Source organism: Capricornis sumatraensis, chromosome 15 (genome assembly GCF_032405125.1).
Source record: "Capricornis sumatraensis isolate serow.1 chromosome 15, serow.2, whole genome shotgun sequence".
NCBI lineage: Eukaryota > Metazoa > Chordata > Mammalia > Artiodactyla > Bovidae > Capricornis > Capricornis sumatraensis.
Genome location: NC_091083.1, coordinates 73,411,278 through 73,437,259, shown reverse-complemented (window position 1 = coordinate 73,437,259; position 25,982 = coordinate 73,411,278). Strand labels below are relative to the sequence as shown.

General features: G+C 44.9%; 1 protein-coding gene across 1 annotated transcript in view; it reads left to right on the top strand.

The window, feature by feature from the left end:
- CHD6 (chromodomain helicase DNA binding protein 6) overlaps positions 1-25,982 on the top strand; it is a 150,104-nt gene that overhangs the window by 6,669 nt on the left and 117,453 nt on the right. The window contains exon 2 of the mRNA XM_068986821.1: positions 11,768-12,288. Within this exon, the coding sequence (XP_068842922.1) occupies positions 11,768-12,288 (521 nt within the window). The remainder of the gene's footprint in view (positions 1-11,767; positions 12,289-25,982) is intronic.

Here is a 25,982-nt window from a genome sequence, read left to right as displayed (position 1 = left end):
CCATCGATAGCGATTCCTCTGATGGATCTGGACAAAGCAAATTGAAAGCCTTCTGGAGAGGATTCACCATTCTAGATACTGTGAAGAACATTTGTGATTCACAGGAAGAGGTCAAAATGTCAACATTAACAGGGATTTAGGAGAAGTTGATTCCAACCTTCATGGGTGACTTTGAGGGGTTCAAGACTTTAGTGGAGGAAATAACTGTAACTGTGGTGGAGAACTAGAAGTGGAGCCTGAAGAAGGGACTGAATTGCTGCAATCTCATGATAAAACTGAACAAATGAGGAGTTGCTTCTTATGATGAGCAAAAAAAGTGATTTGAGATGAAAACTGCTCCCGGTGAAGAAGGTTTGAAATGGCAACAAAGGATTTAGAATATTGCACACTTAGTTGATAAAACAGCGGCAGGGCTTGAGAGGCTCGACTCCAATTTTAAAAGTTGTACTGTGGGTAAAACACTGTCAGACAGCACTGCATGCTACCGAAAACTCTGAAAGGAAGACTCCATCAATGTGGTAAGCCTCATTGTCGTCTTATATTAATAAATTGCCACAGCCACCCCAGCCTTCAGCAGCCAGCACCCTGATCAGTCAGTAGCCATCATCATCAAGGCAAGACCGTTTATCAGCAAAAGGAATAGAACTTGCTAAAGGCTCAGATGATGGTTAGCATTTTTTTTAGCAATAAAGTGTTTTTAAATTAAGGTATGTACATTGTTCTTTTTTAGAGATAATGCTATTGCATATTATTTTAATAGACTTCAATATACTGTTCAGTTCAGTCACTCAGTCATGTCCGACTTTTTGTGACCTCATGAATCGCAGCACGTCAGGCCTCCCTGTCCATCACCAACTCCCGGAGTTCTCTCAAACTCAAGTCCATCGAGTCGGTGATGCCATCCAGCCATCTCATCCTCTGTCATCCCTTTTTCCTCCTGCCCCCAATCCCTCCCAGCATCAGGGTCTTTTCCAATGAGTCAGCTTGTCGCATGAGGTGGCCGAAGTACTGGAGTTTCAGCTTTACCATCATTCCTTCCAATGAACAGCCAGGACTGATCTTTAGAATGGACTGGTTGGATCACCTTGCAGTCCAAGGGACTCTCAAGAGTCTTTTCCAACACCACAGTTCAAAAACATCAATTCTTTGGCGCTCAGCCTTCTTCACAGTCCAACTCTCACATCCATACATGACCACTGGAAAAACCATAGCTTTGACTAGACGGCCCTTTGTTGGCAAAGTAATGTCTCTGCTTTTGAATATTGCTATCTAGGTTGGTCATAACTTTTCTTCCAAGGAGTAAGCGTCTTAATTTCATTTTTGGGGTCCAGTATACTGTTAACATAACTTTTATATGCACTAAGAAGCCAAAAACTGTGTGATGCACTTCACTATGATACTTGTTTTATGTGGTGGTCTGGAACTGATCCTGCAGTGTCTGTGAGGCAGGTCTGTGTTTACATCATAGCCGGTGCCAGTGGAATATTATGCTGCTGTTCAGAAGAACACATTACTTGAAGAGAATCCCAAACCCTAAAACTATTGTCATTTATGATATATGGGCAGATTTATAATTCTTAAAACAGTCTGCATATTTAAATTTTTTAAACACTATTTAAAGTAAGCTTTCATGTCAGTGAAAAACAGTTCAGTTCAGTCGCTCAGTCTTTGCGACCCTGTGAACTGCAGCATGCCAAGTTTCCTTGTCCATCACCAGCTCCCGGAGCTTGCTCAGTCTCATGTCCGTCAAGTCAGTGATGCCATCCAACCATCTCATCCTCTGTCGTCCCCTTCTCCTCCTGCCATCAATCTTTCCCAGCATCAGGGTCTTTTCCATTGAGTCAGTTCTTCACAACAGGTGGCCAAAACAAACAAAAAAATGTTCTTTATCAAAATTATTCCAACATGAATTTTCACAGTCACATTAAGACCTTTGATATGTCAGCTGGCTATTATGTAGCCTCAGTGAGATGGGTTTTCATTTAGACCTTATAGTCAGTGTTGATGGATAGTACAGGGTTCTTACTTAAGAGTTAGGTGGGGTGGAGAAGCAAGTTAATTAAGTGGAGCAGTTGCTGCTGCTTCTCTTCCAGATACTGGTGATAGGCCATACAGATGCCTGAACTGCAAGATGCTGCCAAGCATGAAAATAAAAAAAAAACCTTCCCACCAAAGCAATCCACAGGCTTGCAAACTGATCTTTGGACATACCTTAGCATATTTTCATTTTTGTTACTGCCCTAATTCATTTTGTGCTCTGAAACATATACTTGAGAGGTCAGAGCAAAGTGACTGACTGTACAGGAACACTGACTGCGTGAGGTATGATAGGTGAGACTAAGATGATGGAGCTTGAAGAAGGGAAGATTTAGATTGATCTTGTGGAGAAGAGGTTAACTGTATCTATCTGTCTCATCTGAGGATGAGTATGGACACATGTGGAGAGTTACAGGTGGCCAGGGTATAGCTCCAGCTGAAGAAGACCGTCCTGAGAAGTTGAGCTGCTCAGCTGTGTCCTGTACCTTGTGGGCAGTAAGCTCTCTGCCCCTGGAGAGGCTGGAGAGCCGTTTGCTTGGGTGTCAGAGGCCAGGAGATGGGAGCCTGGGCTAGATGGCCTCCGAGGTCCATCCTCACTAGAATCCTAGGGTTTACCGTGTATGGTATTTATCTGTTGGTACCAGAATAAAAAGTAGATACAATTTTTAAGCAGATACAATTTTTAATTAAAATATATAATTATATATTACATAGTGGTTCTTTCAGCTCATGTTACTGATAACGCTCAGTATGTCACTAGCTGAGACAGACACAAGGGAACTTTCTAAAAACAGAAATAAGCTGCTGAGTTTTAATTCTACGAATAAAGTGACGCTGAATCTATTTACATGTAGGAAACCCTGGAAGAAAGACTACCACGTTTCAACAGCAAATAGCATTTCCTCATCTCCCTTCCTGGCCAGAGGAGTCTGGGGAGCTCTGGTAACGAGGCCTTGGGCCAACGTCAAAGTGGTGACGAGTGTCAGTATAGCTGCAGAGAATTGCCTTCCTCTATTTAACTGGGATTCACTCTCAGGAAAACTAGCCCAAAGCTGGTATTCTGAGCATTATGAAAAGAAGCAGAAGTAACAGCAGTGAACTTCTTTCCACTGTTGATACAGTTTATAGTCTTCTCATTAACTCACTGTCTGGTTTCTTAATGAGCTACCTCATCCTTTTACCACTGATACAGTTTTGGAGAAATTTTCCAAGTTTGGAGAAACTGTATAACACTTAGTGACCAAAGATCAAAAGTTCTCATTTGCGGAGGGAAAAGGAAATACAGTACCCGGTGCCAACAAGATACATCCTTAGGATGGAGGTTGTAAGTCTTCTGGTAGCTGCCAAGTGCGTAATAGATATTCTTTAACCCTTATCTTGGGGTCCTTCTGGGTAGTTTTGGAAAGTCTGAGGTCCCTTCTTTAATCTTCAACGTTCTGCTAGATTGATTGATTCTTCATGTATTCTCTCATTCTGTTCTGGAAAACAAATGGATTTGTAAAGAGATGGATAGAAGAGGAGAGAGTTAACAGTTTTCTGGGGAAAGGTTAGGGAGATACAGTGGTGCTGGGCAGTGGATGATGGAGATAAAGTAGAGGTGCTTAGAGAGTCTTGCTAATTCTGATTCTAAGTTTGGTGTATCCAGCGCGTGAGGCAGCATCGTGAAGGAGTCAAGAGCAGTGGCTCTTAAAACCAGGCATCAAATCTGATCTCAAATGGCAAGTCTACTGCTCACGAGCTGTGTGACTTTGGGCGACTTATTCACCTCTCTGAGCTTCTCTAGAAGATGAAGTTGTAGTTGGAACCATAATATACTTCCTCTTCGAGCTGTTTAGAGACATAATCTGTTTAAGAATACTCAGTCCTTAGTAAAATCAGGTATTACTATGATCATTGCTGGCATCTGTTTTGTCCTTCAGATATCAAAACAGCGCTGAATACTCAGAGTAGCTGTGACTAGGGTGTATGAAAAGCACCATTCCCTGTCCACACATGCGGTATTCCTGACTCTAGGCCCTGGTCTTTCTGGGCTTTGGTATGTGGCAGTGCGGTTGGCCAGGGTTTGCTGAAGTTCTGGGCTCAGAGGCCCTGGTAGCCTAAGCCTACAGTGAAATTCCAGGTGGAACAGGAAGGAAATTAGTCTTATTTTTCTGTATTTGTTGACCTACTTAGTTTAGAAGATGCCACAAAAACATTCTAGAAGAGGCCTCCCCTAGCCTCGGATGAAGCAAACATCATTCCACTTGGACAGATTTAGAGAACTGAATCACTTTGAACTTTTGGTTTCTCCATTAAGGCCATAGTTGTTTGAAAATAAAACGCGTAGTTTCTAGAAACAACACTTGTTAACAAACAGGCACTTATCAAATGGTTTCCCTCTCTCTTGCTCTTTTCTTGTTGGCATCTAAATTTGATAATCTGCCTGCTCCCCCGCCCCATTTTTGTTACTGCTGCCTGGAATTGACAAGGTTTAGGTTGAGTTCGCCTAAAGATATATTTAGAGATGTTGACTTTCTAAGATTCCTGGAACATTGTAAGATAAAAACCCAACACCACCCTGTACCCTGTTTTAATGTGGAAATAGAGATGGGGACCAGGAATGACCAGGTTCAGGGGTTTTGGGGTGGATGTGTTTTGTAGAAATGACACCACCAGATGTGTTGATCACTCTTCAGTTCTTAGCTTACCTGCTCCTCAGCAGCATTTGACACCTGTGAGCGTTCTGTCCTAAAATGCTCTCATCCTCAGGTGTCTGTGAAGCCGCACTTTCTTGCCCTTTTCCCGCTGTATCACTGGCCTGATGATGCTCCTTCCCACACGGTGTATAGGTTCTTCCCCTTCTGGGAACCGTAAGCATTAGTGTTCCTCATAGGCCCTGTTCCCTCTTCTCTCTTTACCCATTCTTCCTGGGCAGTCCAATGTACTCTTCTAGAGATTTCTCTTGGAAAGTATATCCAAGAGCCTCCTGGACACCTGCATCTTACATACCTAAGGTTTCCACCTTAGATCCCTGAAACGGAACTCTTCCCCTGGTGCTAACCAGCTGTGACTGTGGGAGAAGAGACACAGGATTGAAATGGCTGCTTTACCGCCCAGAGCACATATGCTGAATACAGGGGTAAAACTCAAGGAACACAGAGGGGACACACACACGCACACTCTCTCTCTCTCACACATACACACCCGCTTGCTCGCTCACTCTGATTCTCTGATACTCTCTCTCCTCAGATGAATATGCTGAATGCAGGGAAAAAACTCAGCACAGAGCGGGGACACACACACACTGACACTCTCCCTCCTCAGATGAGTCTTGCCATCTCAGCACAAATCTTTGTGCTGAATGATGAGTGTCCCGGTGCAACTGCAGCATAAAAAGGCAAGGATATGTGGGGTTTTCCGTCTTTACTGTATTCCACAGTCAGGTAACTATGAGAAATACTCTTTCAGATGAAAGAGAAGGCAAAAATATAAGCCAATTCTAATTTTAATTGGGAAGTAGGTTTGCCACCTGAAATGTCCACAGACCCAACTTGTTAATAGGAGCGATTGCTTCTTATTTTGTATTTTAATTTTTGTTATTTGGACTTAAAGAAAAAAAAAGACAGGTCTCAAACTTAGCTAAGCTTTTCTGCTTACTTTTATATCTAACTGATTTCTTTAGGTTAAGTTAGTCTGCACGTAGAGCATGGGCTTCCTTGGTGGCTCAGTGGTGAAGAATCCTGCCTGCCAATGCAGGAGACGTGGGTTCGATCCCTGGGTGGGGGGGATTTCCTGGAGAAGGAAATGGCACCCCACTCCAGTATTCTTGCCCGGAAAATCCTGTGGACGGAGGAGCCTGGTACGCTGCAGTCCATGGGGTTGCAAAAGAGTCGACTAAACACCACCACACAGAACACCGTCTTCTCCCTGGGGAATGCAGGAGGCCCTGAAGCAGACTGGCAACAGGGCCCCATGGGGCCGCTCACCACGAGTAGAAGCCGGAGGACGCGCTTGTGGGTGAAGGGTGTGCGGGGGCCTGCCTGGCCCCAGTGAGGACCGCACCGTGCCCTGCGCACAGTCAGATGTCATCGTGAGTTGGCACCTCTCATAGTCTCCCTTTGATTTCTGAAGCCTGATGACTTGGAGGAGCATGAATTGTCTGGCAAACAGATTTTCCTGTTTATCATTCAAGTCTTTAAAATTTTTCTGCTAAACATCCATGTGAAAAGTTTATCTGTGACAAACATCATGAAAGTATTATTCTCATTATTGAAAATCTAGTCGTCTATGTATTAAAAAAGAAAAACAATTTACACAGCCTCAAATGACTGTTAACATTTTGTTTGTTTTCTTCTTTCTTCTGTTCACGGGTATTGTCATTTTTGCTTTCGTGTACAATTTTGTAGACTTTCTTATTTTTCTCAAATTGAAAATATTCGTTTCACCCAATAACCACATGACTGAGTTTTACTATAAGCCACAAAAATGTTGGGGAACACCACAAAGTCACTGTCCTATAAAGCTTCTAATCATGGGAAACAATTAAAGACAGGTAGGTAATAACTTTGAGAAAGTTTTAGGAAAAAGAAGTGAAACTTGCCCACAGTCTTATCTCCCAGACATAATGATGGTATGTATCCTAAAATTTATTTTAAAAAGCTAGTGGTGATGTCGCATTTAAAAAATTTAGATTATATATATATATATATGTTTTTATTTTCCCACATGTTGTTAGCTAAAACTTTAAATGTCAGCTAAAACTTTTTAAACTTTAAAACTTTAAATGTTTAAATGTCATGTAAAACTTTGTGTAATAATGGCTGTGTAGTGTTATTGTGTGTGGATGTGCTATTAATTTAAGCATTTTCCTAAAGATTGACAAATAAGATATTTATGTTCTATTTATTTATTTGGCCATGCTGCGTGGTTTGTGCGGTCTTGATTCCCCTACCAGGGACTGAACCCAAGCAGTCTGGCAGTGAAAGCGCTGAGTTCCTAACCACTGGACTACCAGGGAATTCCGTGTGTTTACTTTTAAATAGAATATTTATTTTTACTCTATTAAAAAACAATTCTGTATCAGATGTTCTTACATATAAACTTTGGAGTTTCTCAATGTTTCCCTTAGTTTATGTTCTCAAAGAGATATTGCTCACTTAAAAGCATATCCATGATTAAAATTTTAGCTACTCTCCCCTGCAAAAAGGCTTTCACTAGTTAGCACTGGGGACTTCTTGGTGATCCAGTGGTTAAGACTCCATGCTTCCACTGTAGGGAGCATGGGTTCAATCCCTGGTCAGGAAACTAAGATCCCACATGCTGTGTGTTGCAGCCAAAAAAAACCAAAAAACTGATACTCCTGTTAGCAACATAAGAGTGAGGACCCTTGTCAGTATATTCTTATGTTGAATTTTTTTAAGTGAGATATAATTCACTTTCTATAAATCCCATATTTAAAACATGGAATTCGGTGGTTTTGGTTTGTTCACAGGATTGTGTAAAGATCACCACTATCTGATTCTAGAAGATTTTCATCACCCCCAAAAGAACCTTATGCCTGTTGCAGACACTACTTTTTTCTTTCCCCAACCCCTGGCAACTCCATATACCTTCATTTATGTCTCTATGGATTTGCCTATGTTGGGCGTTTGATGTAAGTAAAATTAGACAATATATGGTCTTCAAGGTGTCTGACTTCTTTCACTTAGCACAGTTTTTTCAGGGTCTCTACATTTTGTAGCATGGATGATTTTCTTAGAGTCCGTTTTGACTTTCAAGGACTTGCGTGATTCTTCAGGGGAACACCTGAGATTTGTCCTTGGATGTCTGTCTGGGAACCTATTTATCTAGATTCAGATCTTTTAAGTGTCTTTTCCAGGAATAGCGTAGATTGTTAATTTTGAGCCCAAGAAATATGTTTTATTACTGTCAGTGTGGTTTAGAAGTTAACATTGATGTGTGTTTTATCCATCTCTCTTGGCTTCATCCTGACGTTACCCTAGATGCGTGATTCTGGTTAAGCTGTCAGTGTAATATAAAATGATACTGTTCCTGTGGTCAGTCATCTGCCGTCTGTCCCTTTTAAGGCCATTTTCAAACGGGGTAATTTAGTGCCCTTCTTGGTGGAAACTGAAACAGAGACTTCATTTATGCTCTTTTGCCTCCCTCCCCTCCCCACCCCCCAGCTGACCTTGAGATACGTGGAAGAAATATTTTTTGTCTTATATTTTTAATCCTCAGCAGATACTTTTCCAGGCTCCCAAGAAGGTCTCTTGAAAATTTAAAAAAAAAAAAATTCTGAGGAATTACTGACTTGCAAGATTAAAATTTTATATTTTTGCTTACTAATACCTGCTTTTTGGGATACTTCCGCCTTTTAAACACTGGTTGATTGTGCTCATGTCTTGGGTTTCCCTTCTCCCTCCAGGATGTCCCAGCTGTGCCACTTCCTAGGAATATATCTTGACAAACTGCCTTTTCTCTCTAAACCTCTTGACTCCTCTGGTAGCTCAGCGGTAAAGAATTAGTAAGAATTCGCCTGCCAGGGCAGGAGACATGGGTTCAGTTCCTGGGTTAGGAAGAACTCTTGGAGGAGGAAATGGTAACCCACTCCAGTATTCTTGCCTGCGAAATCCCATGGACAAAGGAGTCTGGAGGGCTATAGTCCATGGGGTCACAAAAGAGTCGGACACAGACTTAGCAATTAAACAACAACTCTAAATCTCAAGACAGATTATTTTATCTGTAAAGTGAGAGGTGGACTAGACAACTCTCTGGGATTCCTGGGAATGAGATTGCTAGGACATCAGGTAAGTATGTGTTTAGTTTTATAAAGAACCTGATCTTCTCCCAAAGCAATTGAGTACACTGTCACATTTAGGGTTTCTGACCAAGCGTAGTTAATTCTTGTCTGGTGGTCTGCTTCCCAGGGGTGTCGTCAAATGCTCAACGAAACCAACATTAGCTTTTGGCCAGAGAGTTCCGATCCAGGCTCCTTTGGTCATTAGCTGTATGGCCTTGGGCACATCACGTAGCATCAGTTAGTAATCTTCCCTTTGCCCTTACACAAAACAGACATCATTGTGCTAATAAGCCTGCAGGGTTGTTGGAAAAAATCGGAGACGTCATGAAACATGCTTTGCGTAGTTCTGAGTATCTCCATTTGATGTGTGTTCAGTAGCTCTGGCTGCTGTTACTGTTACTGCCTAATGATTGGATACCTAGGTACTACCATACCTGCCTGAGCTACCTGCTCAGCTTACTGGAGAGCCCCCAAAAGAGAGACCTTAACATGAGGTATGAACTGAGGAGAGGGTCTCACTTAGAGCTTCAGAGAACTGCCTTGCTAGAATTAGGTCTTCAGTGTGTTGTCTTTTAAAGCCTCTTTGAATAAACACCTGTGTGTCTCTGCCTTTTTCAGTGTGTCCACCCTTGCATGCTAAGCAAAAACTTGCTCCCTGAGGGCCGAGTGTCCCGGGCACAGAATTTAGTAGTATCCCAGAGATGGAAAGGTGCTCATAGGATCCCAGCCTTAACTGGGTCCGTTACCGTACTATTGAGTTTCTTTCTCTTTCTGCGTTTTCTTCTCTTTCTTCCTCCCTCCCTACTTTTTTTGGTCTTTTTATTGTGGTGGACAACACATAAGATTTACCATCTAAATCACTTTCTTACGGTTGGTTGATTTAAATTTCTCTGAAGTTTACTTAGCTCTTCTTTTTCCTAAACCATCTTAAGTACTGAATCAGCAGTGAGGTAGTCACACTAAATTGTGCCCCCACCCTCACCCTCCAAGTAGTGAGTCCTGCCATAATGACCAGTTCCCTCTGGATTTAGGCTTGTTTATGACCCTGAACTGTGTTTATGATAAAAATCCAGAAGAATCCTCCTTTGCTTTCATCATCTTCTTCTGGGATTCTCAGTGTTGTGTTTGGAAATATCAGGCTAAGAATGGGAGCTGGGAAGAACGAAAGGGAAATAAGCAGCTGAGATTTGCACCCCGTCACTCCCAGGGTGGGCCAGGAAGTCTGAGCAGAGATGGGGTGACCAGAAGGCCAGAGGGAAACCGCACTACCTGGCAAGTGTCTGTGCCCTTCAGCACAGGCCTGGCCTCATGTTAACAGAGCAGGCGACTCACAAATGGGGCCGCTGCTAAGCCATCATCCAATGGTGACTATAACCATCCTCCTAGAAAGCCTGCTTGTCTCTTCCAGGTCCTCCATAGGTTGCTTCTTTATTTCCTGAAACTAGCACCCATGTTGTTGTCAGATTACTGGCAACCTTAGCGTGGTTATGAAATGACAGATGTTCTCTGTGACACCACACCTGAAAATATGAGACATAACTTCTGCTTCCAAAGGGATGCTTCCTTAAAAGTGGTGTTAGGTGTTAGGAGGCTGCACGTTTATTTGGCAGTGCTCCAAATCAGCTTTGAAATGTCCTTTTTAGGGCTGCCTTCAGCACCTGTGACACTTACTTTCTAAAGGCATCTGTTACAGTAAAGCACGCTCCTGTACAGTTACTTGCTTTTTTGTAAGTGGCCGAAGGTTATCTTTGGCAGGCTTCCCCGGTGGGTCAGAATCCGCCTGCAATGCGGGAGACCTGGGTTCGATTCCTGGGTCTGGAAGATCCCCTGGAGAAGGGATAGCCTACCCACTCCGGTATTCTTGGGCTTCCCTTGTGGCTCAGCTGGTAAAGAATCCGCCTGCAGTGCTGGAGACCTGGGTTCGATCCCTGGGTTGGGAAGATTGTCTGGGGAAGGGAAAGGTTACTCACTCCAGTATTCTGGCCTGGAGAATTCCATGGACTGTTTAGTCCATGGGGTCACAAAGAGTCGGACATGACTGTGCAACTTTCACTTTCAAAGGTTATCTGGTGCTGAGTCTGGTGACAAGGTTAGACGATCATACAGAACACTATTTTTAGTTAAAAAGAAAAGGTGCAGTTTTGAGTGACCAGATGTTTTGTTCGAAAATCAAACCAGCTGAATGTTGATGCTGCTTGACGATGAGAGCGAAGATTGGGGGAAATAAATCTCACACATTGAGCTTGACCCTATATCCTTATCACCCTGCTGACATCAGCTTTATCCAGGAGCACACTTGGCCAGTAACTTTGTGTATTAGCATGGTAAATGCCACTCTGGGTTGGAGCAGCGTGCCCAGGATTTGTGTCTGCTAGTGGCTTCTGTGGCTTCCCTGGTGGCTCAGACGGTAAAGAATCCACCTGCAATGCGGGGGACCTGGGTTCCATCCCTGGGTTGGGAAGATCCCCTGGAGGAGGGCATGGCAACCCACTCCAGTATTCTGGCCTAGAGAATCCCCATGGATAGAGGAGCCTAGTGGGTTTCAGTCCGTGGGGTCACAAAGAGTCAGACACGACTGAGCGAATAAGCACAATGGCATCTACAGGTATTTTGTGGGAGACCATTGTTGGCGGTTCTAGACTTGGAGCTGAAACAGGTGTTTCAGATTTCTGCAAAACATGGAAAGCCTTTAGATCTTTGCATACACATTTCCTACATAATATACTAACAACAACTTGGTCCACCAGGACCTTGCTCCACACAAGAGAGGCAAATATTTTCAATAAAGCGTCGTATTTGCCGCTCTACAACTGTGGCCGAGCAGAGGAGGAACTACCACGTTTTAGGCACTCAGGAGATACAGAACAGATCCATACATTCACAGTTGACATCACTGTGTGAAGCTTGCAGCAGAAGAATAACATGCTTGTCTTTCTCTCTTTCTTGCAGTTGTCAAGTCTAAAAGTTCCGAATCACTCCCCAATGTCTGATGCCTCTGTCAATTTTGACTACACATCCCCCTCCCCATTTGACCATAGCACTGACCAGGAGGAGAAGATCGAAGATGTTGCCAGTCACTGTCCAGCACCGAAGGAGCTGTACGACATTGAAGAGGAGGCCGGGCCCCTTTTCCCCAGGAAAACGGCGTCCCATAATGGTATGGAGGACAGTGGTGGAGGAGGCACAGGCGTGAAGAAGAAGCGCAAGAAAAAGGATCCAGGGGAGCACGAAGGGGCGGCAAAGGGAAGCAAGGACAGGGAGCCTAAGCCAAAGAGGAAGCGCGAGCCCAGAGAGCTGAAGGAACCCAGGAAGGCCAAGGAGCCCAGGAAGACCAAGGAGCCCAGGGAGCCAAAGCAGAAGGACGGCACCAAGAAGGCGCGGAAGCCCCGCGAGGCCTCGGGCCCCAGGGAGGCCAAAGAGAAGAGGGGCGGCCCCGACGCTGCGGCCAGGACGAAGGCCAGGAAGGCCAGGTGCGTCCCCCTCTTCTCACCCCGGCCCTGGGCTCTGCGTCCACGGCCCGGCTGGCCGTGGCCAGGCTCCAGCCCCTGGACGGCTTCCCCACTCTGGGCCAAAGTAAACCCACCTCTTCACCTCCTGAGGAGAGAAAGATAGCCTTAATTAATACTGTGCCTTCCATTTCTTGCCATTCCCTTTGGATTAAGAAGAATTAAAGTCTGTGAGCACACGCAGGGTGTCAGGGAAGGGACGTCACAGGTGTGTATGGGGTGGGCAGTGATGCGGGGAGCAGCAGCCGTGTAGACAGCAGAGGGGCAGCTGTCAGGGGTGAAGCGTGCACAGACCCAGGGCCGGTGCCAGGGGTCTGGGAGAGCCAGGGGTGTGTGCAGAGTTCCAGACAGAGAAGGGCTGCCTAGACTCCCTAGCTGCGAGCTGTGTAGTGCTGGCGCCTCCCAGGTCCGTGTCTCTCATTCAGCATCCAACGCGGTGCCTGACATGTCAGCAAGGTGCTCAGAAGATGGTGAGTCGGGGAGACCAGAGGAGACAGACCACAGTGCCCCTTGTAGAGACCCGTCTAGAGAAGAGGGCGTGGGGACGCACTGGCTGCTGGAGCTGACTGCAGGGGCCCTGGCTAGAGATCCTGTCAGGGTCCAAACGTACTCTTTATTCAGGGAGCTAAATATTTGTCATCGCTGTACAAAAGTGCGCTTCCCAGGGGGCTCACTGGGTAAAGAATCCTCCTGCACTGCAGGAGACATGACGATTCCTGGGTCAGGAAGATCTCCTAGAGGAGGGCATGGCAACCCATTCCAGTATTCTTGCCTGGAGAATCCCATGGACAGAGGAGCCTGGTGGGCTGCAGTCCCTGGAGTCACAAAGAGTCGGACACAATTGAGTGACTCAGACACGTGCATGCAAATGTGATGTCTTTTGTTCTGTCTCTTTCTAAATTCTTGGTGGAAAATATTTAAACTTTCTGAAGTCATACAAAACTCCTCTATATTTAAGGAGAATTTAAGTTCTAAGTGCTGAGGCAGAGTATAGACCGGGAGCACCCATTAAAGGTGCAGATATTGATTCAGTTGCTAACAGGATGTAAGCTAATGGGGGGATCAGTCCTATACAGGGTCAGGCATGGAGGAAGTTTTAAAGAGAGAAAGCATTTTAGAATGCCTTGTACCACAACTCAGAATTTATTTTATGGTTCGGTTCATTTTCAGAAGGACAGTCTGTTGGGACCAGATGGGTACTTGTCTAATCCAAGTTAAAGCTGCCTTATAATATTCACTCTCTTCTGCCTGGCAGGGGATTTTACCTTTTGTTTATCACAGAGGCTTGGGTGGGATCCCAGGAATGTAGTTCACAGCAAATAGACATAAACTAACCTCCTCAGAAGGTCAAGAGAAGTCAGTAAAATCAGGAGTCTGACTAATGAGCAACTTGTGTGTGTGTGCAGTTGTGTCTGACTCTTTGCGACCTCGTGGACTGCGGCCCATCAGGTTCCTCTGTCCATGGGATTTCCCAGGCAAGAATACTAGAACGGGTTGCCATTTCCTCCTCCAAGGAATCTTCCCAATCCCGGGATCAAACCCGAGTCTCCTGCACTGGCAGGCGGATTTTTTTTTTTTACCACTGAGCCACCTCAGAAGCCCATTGAACCACTTTCTCTGTGAACCTGTGCACACAGGCTCATCTCTGATGTGGGTGGAATGTCTTATATGGGGGGTGTCCCAGTTGAGTTTCTAACTTCCAAATTATTTTGGAGAAGCTGAAATGGTTCTGCAGGGTAGCTACTTGCGAGGAGGGAGACTCAGACATGAGCTAGTGGTGTGACTGAGTTTGGTTATTAGTGGAAGCAGCAGCATCCTCCAGGGTGATGTTTTAGAATTAAGGCCATCAGGGGGAGGGTCTGAGAGCTCTAATAAGGAGTTTGGTTTGTGTTTAGAAGGTAATAGAAAGTCAGAGGTATCCAGGCTCACTTTAGTCACTGGTCTCTGGTGCTTATAATTTTATCAACTTCTTCTTAAAGGAATTCATGTTTACTTTTTGTGAGACAAGGCGACAAGTATATAGATAGATATTGTCATAGATTCCATTTGGGGCAATGAGTGGGGAGGCATTTCACAAAGCAAGTTTTGTGCTAAGTTGTGTCTGACTCTTTGGGACTCTTTGAACCATAAGTCCATCAGGCTCTTCTGTCCATGGGATTTCCCAGGCCAGAATACTGGAGTGGGTTGCCATTTCCTCCTCCAGGGAGTCTTCCTGACCCAGGGATCAAACCTGCATCTCCTGCATTGCAGGAAGATTGTTTACCACTGAGCCATCAGGGAAGACAAAGCAAGGTTGGGTGTCAGATGTATGCATAGCAATGTTAAGGGAATTGGTTTTTATCTAATGAGGCTATATAAAATATGCATGAGTTGGATAAGTGCTAGTGAGTCTGCTAACTGAGAAGACAGCAGATGCTCTTGAGGTTTAGAAATCCAGGAGACACCTTCTGAGAAAATGCTGACAAGTTGGGCTGGTTATCCCTTTAGAAATGTACACGAGATCCACGTGGCTTTCCACCTCCCTTGGTTTGGGAGCAGTGGAAGATGGACCAGTGGATATCACGGAATTCCTCCATGTAGCCCAGGTCCGGTTCGGGACTGTTAAGCCTTTCTGTCTTTTTTATATTTATAAAGCTGCTTCGGCTCCTTTAACTCACGACGCCACTAGTCAGCAGAGGCAGCTCTAGTTCTGAAAGGACATTAATTGATTTTTTTTAAATGTTGATAATTAAGTCATATGTTTTGTGTTCTTTGATTTACTCTCTGGCAGATTGGCTTAAGTACGTGTTTTGATTTGAGTCTTTATTGATAAGCCCCTGGATCGCACTCCTCAGTTACAGATGATTCAGGGGACGTTTGGATTGTTGGAAGAGCTTCACAGCTGATGTAAGGGCTTCCGGTCTTCCTTCAGTCCGTCTTGCCCGCTGCCGCCTGGCTCATCTTTCTGAAGCCCCGCTGTTACCTCATTTTTTATGTTTGTAGCTGGCGGTGGTGGTCAGTCAAGCCCCCTCTTCCCTCTCTCCATTCCAGATCAGCTGGGAACCTGTCCACAGAGATGGAGATGGAGTTAGCAGCTCTACCACTGATGGGCCGACTTGAAACACTTTCAATGGCTTGCGGCCAGAATCGGGCTTCCTGTTACGCCCTCGGTCAAGTTCACCCACAAGCACTGCAGGCGCGGCCCTGCAGAGGGAGGCCTCTGGGCCGGGGATGCCTTAGTCTTCCTCTCGGTCTCTCCAGTCCCGTAGGTCCCCATCAGAGATGGTCAGGCAAGTGAGAGGAATTATTAGAAGGGATAAAGTATGTTTCCAGTATCGTGCCCTCCTCGGGAACAGGGAAGCCTGAAGACATGGGGACAGGGAAGTGGGATTCCCTCTAACAGTTACACCTACTCAGACACTTCTGATTGTTCCCTCTGCCTCCAGCGTAGAATCAGGCTCCTTTTTCTGTTTCCCAAACCCTTTGGGGTCTGACCGCTCCTTGCCGCCTGGTCTCTGACAACAGACCTTTCTAGCTAGATTGACCTCATTAGGCCTTCATGAAATTTTTAAAATTTTTATGTATATTTGGCTGTGCTGGGTCTTTACTGCTCTGCGCGCGGGCTTTCTCTAGTTCTGGCAAGTGGGGGCCACCGTTTGTTGCGGTTTGGGGCTTCTCATTGCAGTGGCTTCAGTAGCTGCAGGACTGCAGCACACCGGCTCGGAGGTGGTGGTGCGCGGGCTTCGTTACCCAGAGGCATGTGGAGTTTCTCAGGCCAGGGATGAAACCTGTGTCCCCTGCACTGGCGGGTGGATTCTTAACCCCTGGACCACCAGGGAAGTCCTCCTCAGGCCTTAAATGAGGTACTTGGTTCCTTCCCCCTCCGGATCACTCTTCAACATTATGCCCTTGGTCCCCCTCTCAGTATCCCCTCTCAGTATCCCAGAGTCCTTCCCATTCTTCAGCTCTGAGCTCACATCCCGCCCAGTTCCTGAACAGAACGCCCACACCCGGTGCTAGAGCATCCCATCCCACAGCTCTTGAGGCCTCACTGGCATCACAAATCAAGAGTTTTGGACCTTGAATAAAAGACATCTAGTGCAGCCCTGCCACATTGCAGCCAGGGAAACAGAGACCCGCAGAGAAGTGACTTGTTTGCAAGGTCATAAACTCAGATGTCCTGACTCCCAGTCCTGTACACTAACCTCTGCTGTAGGCTGTTTCTTAGTCATAACCCAGGATTTTCATGTGTATATTTCTCTCCTCAACAGAAGTGAAGTGCCCAAGGTCAGGACCACCATGCTTTGTGTCTTCCGTGTCCCCGAGGTTGTCAGTTCAGTTCAGTTGCTCAGTCCTGCAGCTGTGATCCCATGGACTGCAGCATGCTAGGCCTCCCTGCCCATCACCAGCTCCCGGAGTTCACTCAAACTCGTGTCAGTTGAGTCGGTGATGCCATCTAACCATCTCATCCTCTGTCATCCCCTTCTTCTCCTGCCCTCAATCTTTCCCAGCCTCAGGGTCTTTTCCAAAGTTCTTCACATCAAATGGCCAAGTTATTGGAATTTCAGCTTCAGCATGAGTCCTTCTAATGAATATTCAGGACTGATTTCCTTTAGGATGGACTGGATGGATCTCCTTGCAGTCCAAGGGACTCTGAAGTGTCTTCTCCAACACCACAGTTCAAAAGCATCAATTCTTCAGCTCTCAGCTTTCTTTATAGTTTAACTCTCACATCCATACATGACTACTGGAAAAATCATAGCTTTGACTAGACGGACCTTTGTTGGCAAGGTAATGTCTCTGCTTTTTAATATGTTGTCTGGGTTGGTCATAACTTTTCTTCCAAGGAATAAGCATCTTTTAATTTTATGGCTGCAGTCACCATCTGCAGTGATTTTGGAGCCCCAAAAAATAAAGTCTGACACTGTTTCCCCATCTATTTGCCATGAAGTGATGGGACCAGATGCCATGATCTTAGTTTTCTGAATGTTGAGTTTTAAGCCAACTTTTTCACTCCTCTTTCACTTTCATCAAGATGCCTTTTAGTTCTTCGCTTTCTGCCATAAGGGTGGTGTCATCTGCATATCTGAGGTTATTGATATTTCTCCCACCAATCTAGATTCCAGCTAGCGCTTCATCCAGCCCAGCGTTTCTCATGATGTACTCTGCATAGAGGTTAAATAAGCAGAGTGACAACATACAGCCTTGACGTACAGCCAAGGTTGTCAGCAGAGAGGTTTGTCAGGTTGTTGGACACGTAGAAGGAGGTATGTGTGTGTTTGTGTAGTTTATGTATTATTTTAAAGAATTACATACATATATAATATAATTGTTTTCTTAGAACAAATGGTTAGAGCTCTTCTCCCAAAAACAGGAGCCATACAAGTTACCACAGAGTCACTCCCATTGTTAAATAACAGTAGGTCAGTTCAGTTCAGTTGCTCAGTCGTGTAGGACTCTTTGCGACCCCATGAATCGCAGCACGCCAGGCCTCCCTGTCCATCACCAACTCCCGGAGTTCACTCAGACTCACGTCCATCGAGTCAGTGATGCCATCCAGCCATCTCATCCTCGGTCGTCCCCTTCTCCTCCTGCCCCCAATCCCTCCCAGCATCAGAGTCTTTTCAAATGAGTCAACTCTTTGCATGAGGTGGCCAAAGTACTGGAGTTTCAGCTTTAGCATCATTCCTTCTAGAGAAATCCCAGGGCTGATCTCCTTCAGAATGGACTGGTTGGATCACCTTGCAGTCCAAGGGACTCTCAAGAGTCTTCTCCAACACCACAGTTCAAAAGCATCAATTCTTCTGTGCTCAGCCTTTTTCACAGTCCAACTCTCACATCCGTACATGACCACAGGAAAAACCATAGCCTTGACTAGACAGACCTTAGTCGGCAAAGTAATGTCTGCTTTTGAATATGCTATCTAGGTTGGTCATAACTTTTCTTCCAAAGAGTAAGCGTCTTTTAATTTTATGGCTGCAATCACCATCTGCAATGATTTTGGAGCCCCCAAAAATAAAGTCTGACACTGCTTCCAGTTTCCCCATCTATTTCCCATGAAGTGATGGGACCGGATGCCATGATCTTTGTTTTCTGAATGTTGAGCTTTAAGCCAACTTTTTCACTCTCCTCTTTCACTTTCATCAAGAGGCTTTTGAGTTCCTCTTCACTTTCTGCCATAAGGGTGTCATCTGCATATCTGAGGTTATTGATATTTCTCCCGGCAATCTTGATTCCCGCTTGTGTTTCTTCCAGTCCAGCGTTTCTCATGATGTACTCTGCATATGTTATAATTAAATATTTTAATCCCATAAATTTTATTATTTTAGGAATGAAAACTTCAAGGTAACTTGTCCAAGAGGCCAAACTAGTGAGCAGCACTGTCAGGATTTGGCACCAGGCTCCCCTGACCACAAAACCCACTTTGCTCTCTGCAGCTTTGCGCCTCTTTTCTCCTTGCTAGGGAAGATTGCATGGATAACAGTGGGAAGAGCCTAGTGTCAGAGAAATTGGTTTTTATTTGTAGGACACGTCCCCTCTTCTACACAATTTCAGTTTGCACACTCAGGATCCTCTCAGGGACAAAGAAGACCCCAACCTTTTCCTGTTCTATTTCTCTTTGCATTTGAGGCAGCACCTAATTGAACACAGTTTCTCTCCTTAACAGATGATAAGAGTCTAGCGAATTTTCCTTTTCAAGGATGATAATTAATAGTGACTAATATTCACTTACTGCTTAGGGGATAAAAACAACTCAGGTAGCAGGAGCCTTTAAGAAAACAAAAACTACCCTCTCTTCCTTTACCTGCAAGCTACCTTGAAGTGTGAGCCTGGTTCACTCCTTTATTATGTAAAACTTAAGCAGGAAAGCTTCTCCAGGAAGCTGATTTAGGTTCTCTGTCATTTCCCTGACTCTGAAATTTAAATTTCACCAGCACGGTTTGCTTTTTTTAAATTATAGTACCTTTCCTAAGGAGAATAGGGCTCCTGGCATTCTCACAGAAGACACACAGAGACACAAATACTCTTAGAAACACGCACACACCTGTGCATACAAGGACACCATGGCCCACACAGCTGCAGCGTAGGACCTAGGGGTAGGCAGGTTTGCGGGGTCAGGTAATGTTAATAAGGGCTTTGGGAAAATGCTTTGAGATTAGAAAAGCACCGGGCCAGCTCATCAGGCAGGTCAGATTTTTACCAGTTGAGAAAGAAATTTCTCACTGGGCAGCATCACGTGATGTAATGGATACTGTCCTCAATGGCTTTTTTTGCATCAAACACTTTTGAGTGCCTATGAATTTCGTATTTCTTTCTTGAAAACGGCCTTTAGTAAAAGCTTCATGGCATTAAAGCGCGGCTTGGTGAGCAGGAAAGACAAGTGGTTCCAGTGTGTACAAAGCCATCGGGCCCTACTCAATATCCAGAGAAAATCTGAGGGGGAGGTTTATGGCCCTTTGAGTTACTCTTGCAAACCGGGAGCCAAGTGCTTTGACAGAGAGGGAGGTCGCATTTGTAAGCCAGGGTCTTGAGTGTCAGTGTCCATGTTGCTGATTGAGGGCAGAGTATATACGTTTTGGAATTTCCACACATGTCAGAGCTGGGGGTGGTTTATATTCTCTCTCAAAAGTCAAGAAATGAATCTGTGTGCTGGTCTAAGTTAAGGGTTATGTGATATCTGCTAGGAATGAAAAAGCCAAAATGATGAAAAGAAATGAAGACTCTGATTAGCCCCAATTTCTGTGCTCAGCTTTTTACCCCCATTTGTTTGGATCTGTCAACCCACAGCAGATTTTTATTCCAAATCCAATCAATTTGATAACATCCTAGAAGAAAGAAAGATTTTACGTTTTCTGATTTTTTTTTTCTTTGATGCTCGCTTCAAAAAAGGTAAGTCCCAAACCTGATTATGTAACTGTTTGAGCTGTGAGTCAGCTAAGAACTATGAAGCAGGAGGGGTAATAAAATTCAACCAGGTCAGCTCTGCCTCACTGCTCGAAGGTGAATCACCTGTCTTTGTTTAGAGTGCAGATCTTTATGGAGGCTGAACTTAGGTTCAAGAGAGTCCATTGACAGAATTCTTTCTGTTGGGAGACTTGTTTTTACATTCTGTTCATTTTATTAGGAGAAAGAAGCAAATATAAAGACATAAATGAGTTCTGAGTAGAGACCCTCTGCTTAGAAGCTACTGGGCTTTCTGTTAAGTAGGGAAGAAAACTAAGTGATAACGTCAGAGACCCACCTCTGAAGCTTTGGACTAAATCTCTGTTCCTATTTTTGTATGAGCTCCTGGAGTTCTTATTCTGTAATTCTTAGGATTTTCTTTCCATATATAATTTTTAAAGTTAATTAATGGGGCTGCACGGGGTCTCCGTGTCTGCGCACGGGCTTTCTCTAGTTGTGTCGGGCAGGGTCTGCTCTCCAGCTGCTCTCCATTGCGGTGGCTTCTCTTGTGTCGAGCATGGGCTCCAGGGTGTGTGGGCCTCCTAGTTGAAGCGCGTGGGCTCAGATGTTGTGGGGCATGGGCTTAGTGGCTCCACAGCTCGTGACATCTTAGTTCCTGGACCGGGGATCAATCCCGTTTCCCCTGCAATGACAGGTGGATTCTTAACCAGGGGACCACCAGAGGAGTCCCCTCAGAGCTTTCTGCATTAGGGTCTGGGGTATAGGAAACTTACCTGGTCCATAAGGAAACAGTTTATAAACAGTAATGCTAGATGAATACCTGCTCCTTTATTTATCCAGTATGTATGAATGCCCTCCTGCGTACCTTGCTTCGTTAATGAGCACTTCTGTTGGGAACGGGACAGTGGAGGAAGGAAGATGCCTCAGAGGTTATCTCTGAGCCTTGCCGTCAAGGGACTTTCACAAGTTAGGGAAACAGCCTGGCAGGTGTTCCCAAAACAGGCAAAAATATAAACAAGTGAAAGAACCTAATATACAGAATAGCCGAAAGGATTTAGAGAATTAAGAGTATTTCGGGGAGTTCCCTGGTGACATGGTGGTTAGGATCCTACGCTTTCACTTCCATGGCCTCAGTTCAGTCCCCAGTGAGGGAACTGAGATCCCACAAGCCCCCAAAAAAGTGTTTCAGTTCTGATCTAGGGAGTCCCTTGAAAGAGTACTGCATTATTAAAGCAATTGAGCCAGTTATTAAAGGAATTAATAGATGAGAAAAGACTGATAGCAATGTGATGTTTGGGGGATTTCCAGTTTTAAAATGGTAGATCAAGCATGCTGTTATTTTCCCTTCTTCACCAGATTTTCAGTTACTGAAATGACAGGAAGAGCAGAAGGGAATAAATTCTTCAAAGATGGGAGGTGTTACAAAGTTCCAGATGTGGGGGCCCCCTGGTCAAGTATTGATGGATGAATGCTGTGGAGGACGTCCCCGCTCAGAGCACGTGCCACAGGAGCCGTGTCTGCAGCAGAGGCGGAAGTACTTCTCCCTGATGGTGGCCCCGGCAGCCCTGGAGAGGGGCCGGGGCTGGAGGTGGTGGGTCGGGGACCGTCTGCAGAGCGGCTGTGTGATCTGGCAGCTCCAGGCAGTTATTCTAAAGAAGCTGAGCAGCTTGTTCTGGAAGAAGGTCTAGGCCCCAGTTGGGGAGACTGACATCCACAAGAAGGGGGCACAGGAACCCAGGCTTCTCTGCCTTTCCCTGCCCAAACCCCTTAAAGGGGGAGAGACGGGTAGCCCCTTGTGTATGTAGAGTCCCAGGTCAGGCCTCCCATTCAGGGGTGAGGCTTGCTGGAGAAAGTGACTTAACTCGGCAGCAGGGAGCCTCACCAGCCCCTGTATTATCAGCCTCCTTCACGCTAAATATTAATCGGCCGCCAGAGATCCCCAGACCGTGAGGAGAAGCAGTGGAGCAGCAGGGAGAGGAGGAATGACCAGGACAGCTGTCCTCAGAAAAGACAGTTCAAGGCAGAGAAGCCATGAAGATTTCTAATTAGTGTCCTCAGACCCAAGATGATCGATGCCATGTCTGCAAAACAGGAAATGTGTAATCAGGAAAAAGGAATAGTCAGAAAACAGAAAGAACGAATGAAAATTTAAAACATGGTTGCCCACACTCAGTCATCAAAAATTTTGAGCAGAGAAAGGAATAGGGGAGATAGATAAGATCTAAGCTGATTGACTTTAGAATGTGGGTAGCGGTTGCTGAATGTCGATGAATAAAGAACTAGAGGCAGGAATGTATTTGGAGTGAGAGAGGTATTGGTCAAGAGCAGATCTCTCTGGCACATGGGATTTGGTGCAAGTAGGAATGGCTTGTATGTTTCATTTGAAGCCCTTCTGTGTTAAAATTTTTTTTTTCATTTGCTGTGATCACTTTTAATAAGTTTGTTAAAACTCTGCCTTGTCACCTTATATGTAATTTTTTTAAAACATTATTATTTGGCAGCATCAGGTCTTAGTTGTGGCATGCGGAGCTCTTCAAGGTGGTGCCCATTTCCTCTCTACTTGTGGTGTTCACGCTCCAGAGCACTTGGCCTCTGTTAGTTTGAGGCACACAGGCTTAGCTGCTCCACGGCATGTGGGATCCTAGTTCCTGGACCAGGGATTGAACTCACGTCCCCTGCGTTGAAAGGCAGATTCTTAACCATTGAACCACCAGGGAAGTCCCTGTAATGTTTTTGTTTCTTTTTTTTTTAAGCTAGGACATCACAAACTTGCATAATCTTTGTTTTGATGATGCTAATGATGTGATTAGAGGTTCCGAGAACCTGGAGATCATGTCTACAGATAACTCCATCTACACCAAAACCAATAGTTGAGGGGGTGTGTTTTTCTTTGAACCAATATCTTGAAAAAATCCGTGCTTAAGTCAGCCCTGCATGTATAGATGGAACGAATATGGGTAGCAAGTAAAGGTTGGATTAAGGGTGCAAATGAGCTCCCTGGAGTAACGTCCAGGATTTCAGTACTGTCCTTCCTGGAAGAGGCTCTGAGCCTGTGGCGAGGCCCAGATAGAAGCTTTTCTGGAGAGTCGTTCCCCGAGTGGGGCAGTGGCTCCCAGGCTGGGCTCCCAGGTGCATGCACATTTGTGGAAGGAATGATTGGCCTCATGTGCTGTTTTCAGTTGTCCTGAATTTGGGGATTATGGCAACTCCCTGTGGAAGTAACTGATTGTTTCCTGCTAAAACTTTGATGAGCATTTTGCCAAGTTTAATGTTAAAATGAGGAGATGAGTCATTTTGAAATAATGCAGTTTGTCCAGTAGATAAAAAATTTTCAATACCTGGAATCCATGGGGAAAAGTTAATAAAAGACTCATAGCCATGAATCTCAGTGTTCTGACATGCACCCAGACTTTTCTTCTAGAACTCAGATCTAGCACTCAATTTCTAACTCTTAATTCAAGCAAAGAAAGCTGGAGGTAGGGAACTGGAGATGGAGCTGGGAGGAGAATTTGAGGAAGTCTGTCTTGTGATTAATACTATAATTTTCTACGTGGACGGCAAAAAACGTACTTATTTTTCTTCTCTTTTTTTAAACTTTTTATTTTGTATTGCAGTATGGCTGATTAACAATGTTGTGATAGTTTCAGATGACTGTCAAATAGATGCATGCATTCTCCCTAGACTCACGTCCCATCCAGGCTGCCACATATCACTGAGTAGAGTTAGACTTTGGTTATCCGTTTTAAATATAGCAGTGTGCACATGTCCTTTCCAGACTCCTTAAACGATCCCTTCCCCTCAAAAAAGCGTACTTATTTTTCTAATGCAAACTGTGGAGAGTCAAGATGTATAAAATCTTGGCTGATGAGACTGTGTGGTAGACAGGATGTGAGAGCGTTTTGGGGCTGAGGGCTGCTAATGAACTGCTGTTGCTCATACCTGATCCTTGTCCTGCATGGATGGTACAGATTATATGTTGGAAGTTTCTTGCCTGTCATAAATACATGATAGATGCTTTCTTTAAAGTGGATGTATGGACTTATGTTGTAAACTCAAGTTGAGTTTTATTACTAAAAATAGGTACTTTGAGCCCCGAAAATCTTGTCTGCCATATATTCCCTGTCCTGTAATGTAATTTGTTCTAGCTCTGAAAGCTGGAAAAGTAAGGATTATAAAAATTAGATTGCTTTGATGTGGCCTCAAGTGTCGTTAAACGATAAGAATATTAGGCCTTTGTATTATGAGAACTGCACTGGTTGCAACTGACATAAACCCAACTTGAATTAACATAAGAAAAAGATTAACAAGTGGGTTCACTGGTTTAGGGAGTCAGAACCCAGGGCTCTAGTCAAGAACTCCACAGAAGTCTTTGTCCCCCACACTTCCTGAGCCTCTTTGGGTGTTGGCTCCATCTTTGACGACTGCTTTCCTTCTCCAGATTGAACTGTGCCTGCCCATATCTCTGGGCTCATAGCTTAACAGACCTAGGACCTAGGAGGAAAGAGATTATTCATTTTCCTGCCCACTCCTGCCAGAAATTAGTCCTTTTTTTAAAGGAAGGAGCCTTTATGCAGAGTGTATCATGAGAAACGCTGGGCTGGATGCAGCACAAGCTGGAATCTAGATTGCCAGGAGAAATATCAATAACCTCAGATATGCAGATGACACCACCCTTATGGCAGAAAGTGAAGAAGGACTAAAGAGCCTCCTGATGAAAGTGAAAGAGGAGAGTGAAAAAGTTGGCCTAAAGCTCAGCATTCAGAAAACTAAGAACATGGCATCCGGTCCCATCACTTCATGGGAAATAGATGAGGAAACAGTGTCAGACTTTTTTTTTTTGGGCTCCAAAATCACTGCAGATGGTGATTGCAGCCATGAAATTAAAAGACGCTTACTCCTTGGAAGGGAAGTTATGACCAACCTAGACAGCATATTAAAAAGCAGAGACATTACTTTGCCAACAAAGGTCCATCTAGTCAAGTCTATGGTTTTTCCAATGGTCATGTATGGATGTGAGAGTTGGACTATAAAGAAAGCAGAGTGCCAAAGAATTGATGCTTTTGAACTGTGGTGTTGAAGAAGACTCCTGACAGTCCCTTGGACTGCAAGGAGATCCAACCAGTCCATCCTAAGGGAGATCAGTCCTGGGTGTTCATTGGAAGGACTGATGTTGAAGCTGAAGCTCCAATAATTTGGCCACCTGATGCGAAGAGCTGACTCATTGGAAAAGACCCTGATGCTGGGAAAGATTGAGGGCAGGAGAAGGGGACAACAGAGGATGAGATGGCTGTATGGCATCACCGACTCAATGGACATGAGTTTGAGTAAATTCCAGGAGTTGTTGATGGACAGGGAGGCCTAGCGTGCAGCTGTTCATGGGGTCGCAAAGAATCCTACACGACTGAGCGACTGAACTGAACTGAGTCCCACATTGGCCTCGCTAGGTCGCGTGTCCATATCTGGACCAATTCCTGCAGTAAAAGGACTAGGACACCATAGCCCAGCCTGACTTTCTGCTTACTCTCAGGATTTGGGGGTCAGTATTGGTTATCAGCAAAAAGGTGCTGGGCAATAAATGTCCACTTCAGCAATGGTATAGGTATATATATTGGAGAAGGCAATGGCACCCCACTCCAGTACTCTTGCCTGGAAAATCCCATGGACAGAGGAGCCTGGTGAACTGCAGTCCATGGGGTCGCGAAGAGTCAGACACGACTGAGCGACTTCACTTTCACTTTTCTCTTTCACGCATTGGAGAAGGAAATGGCAACCCA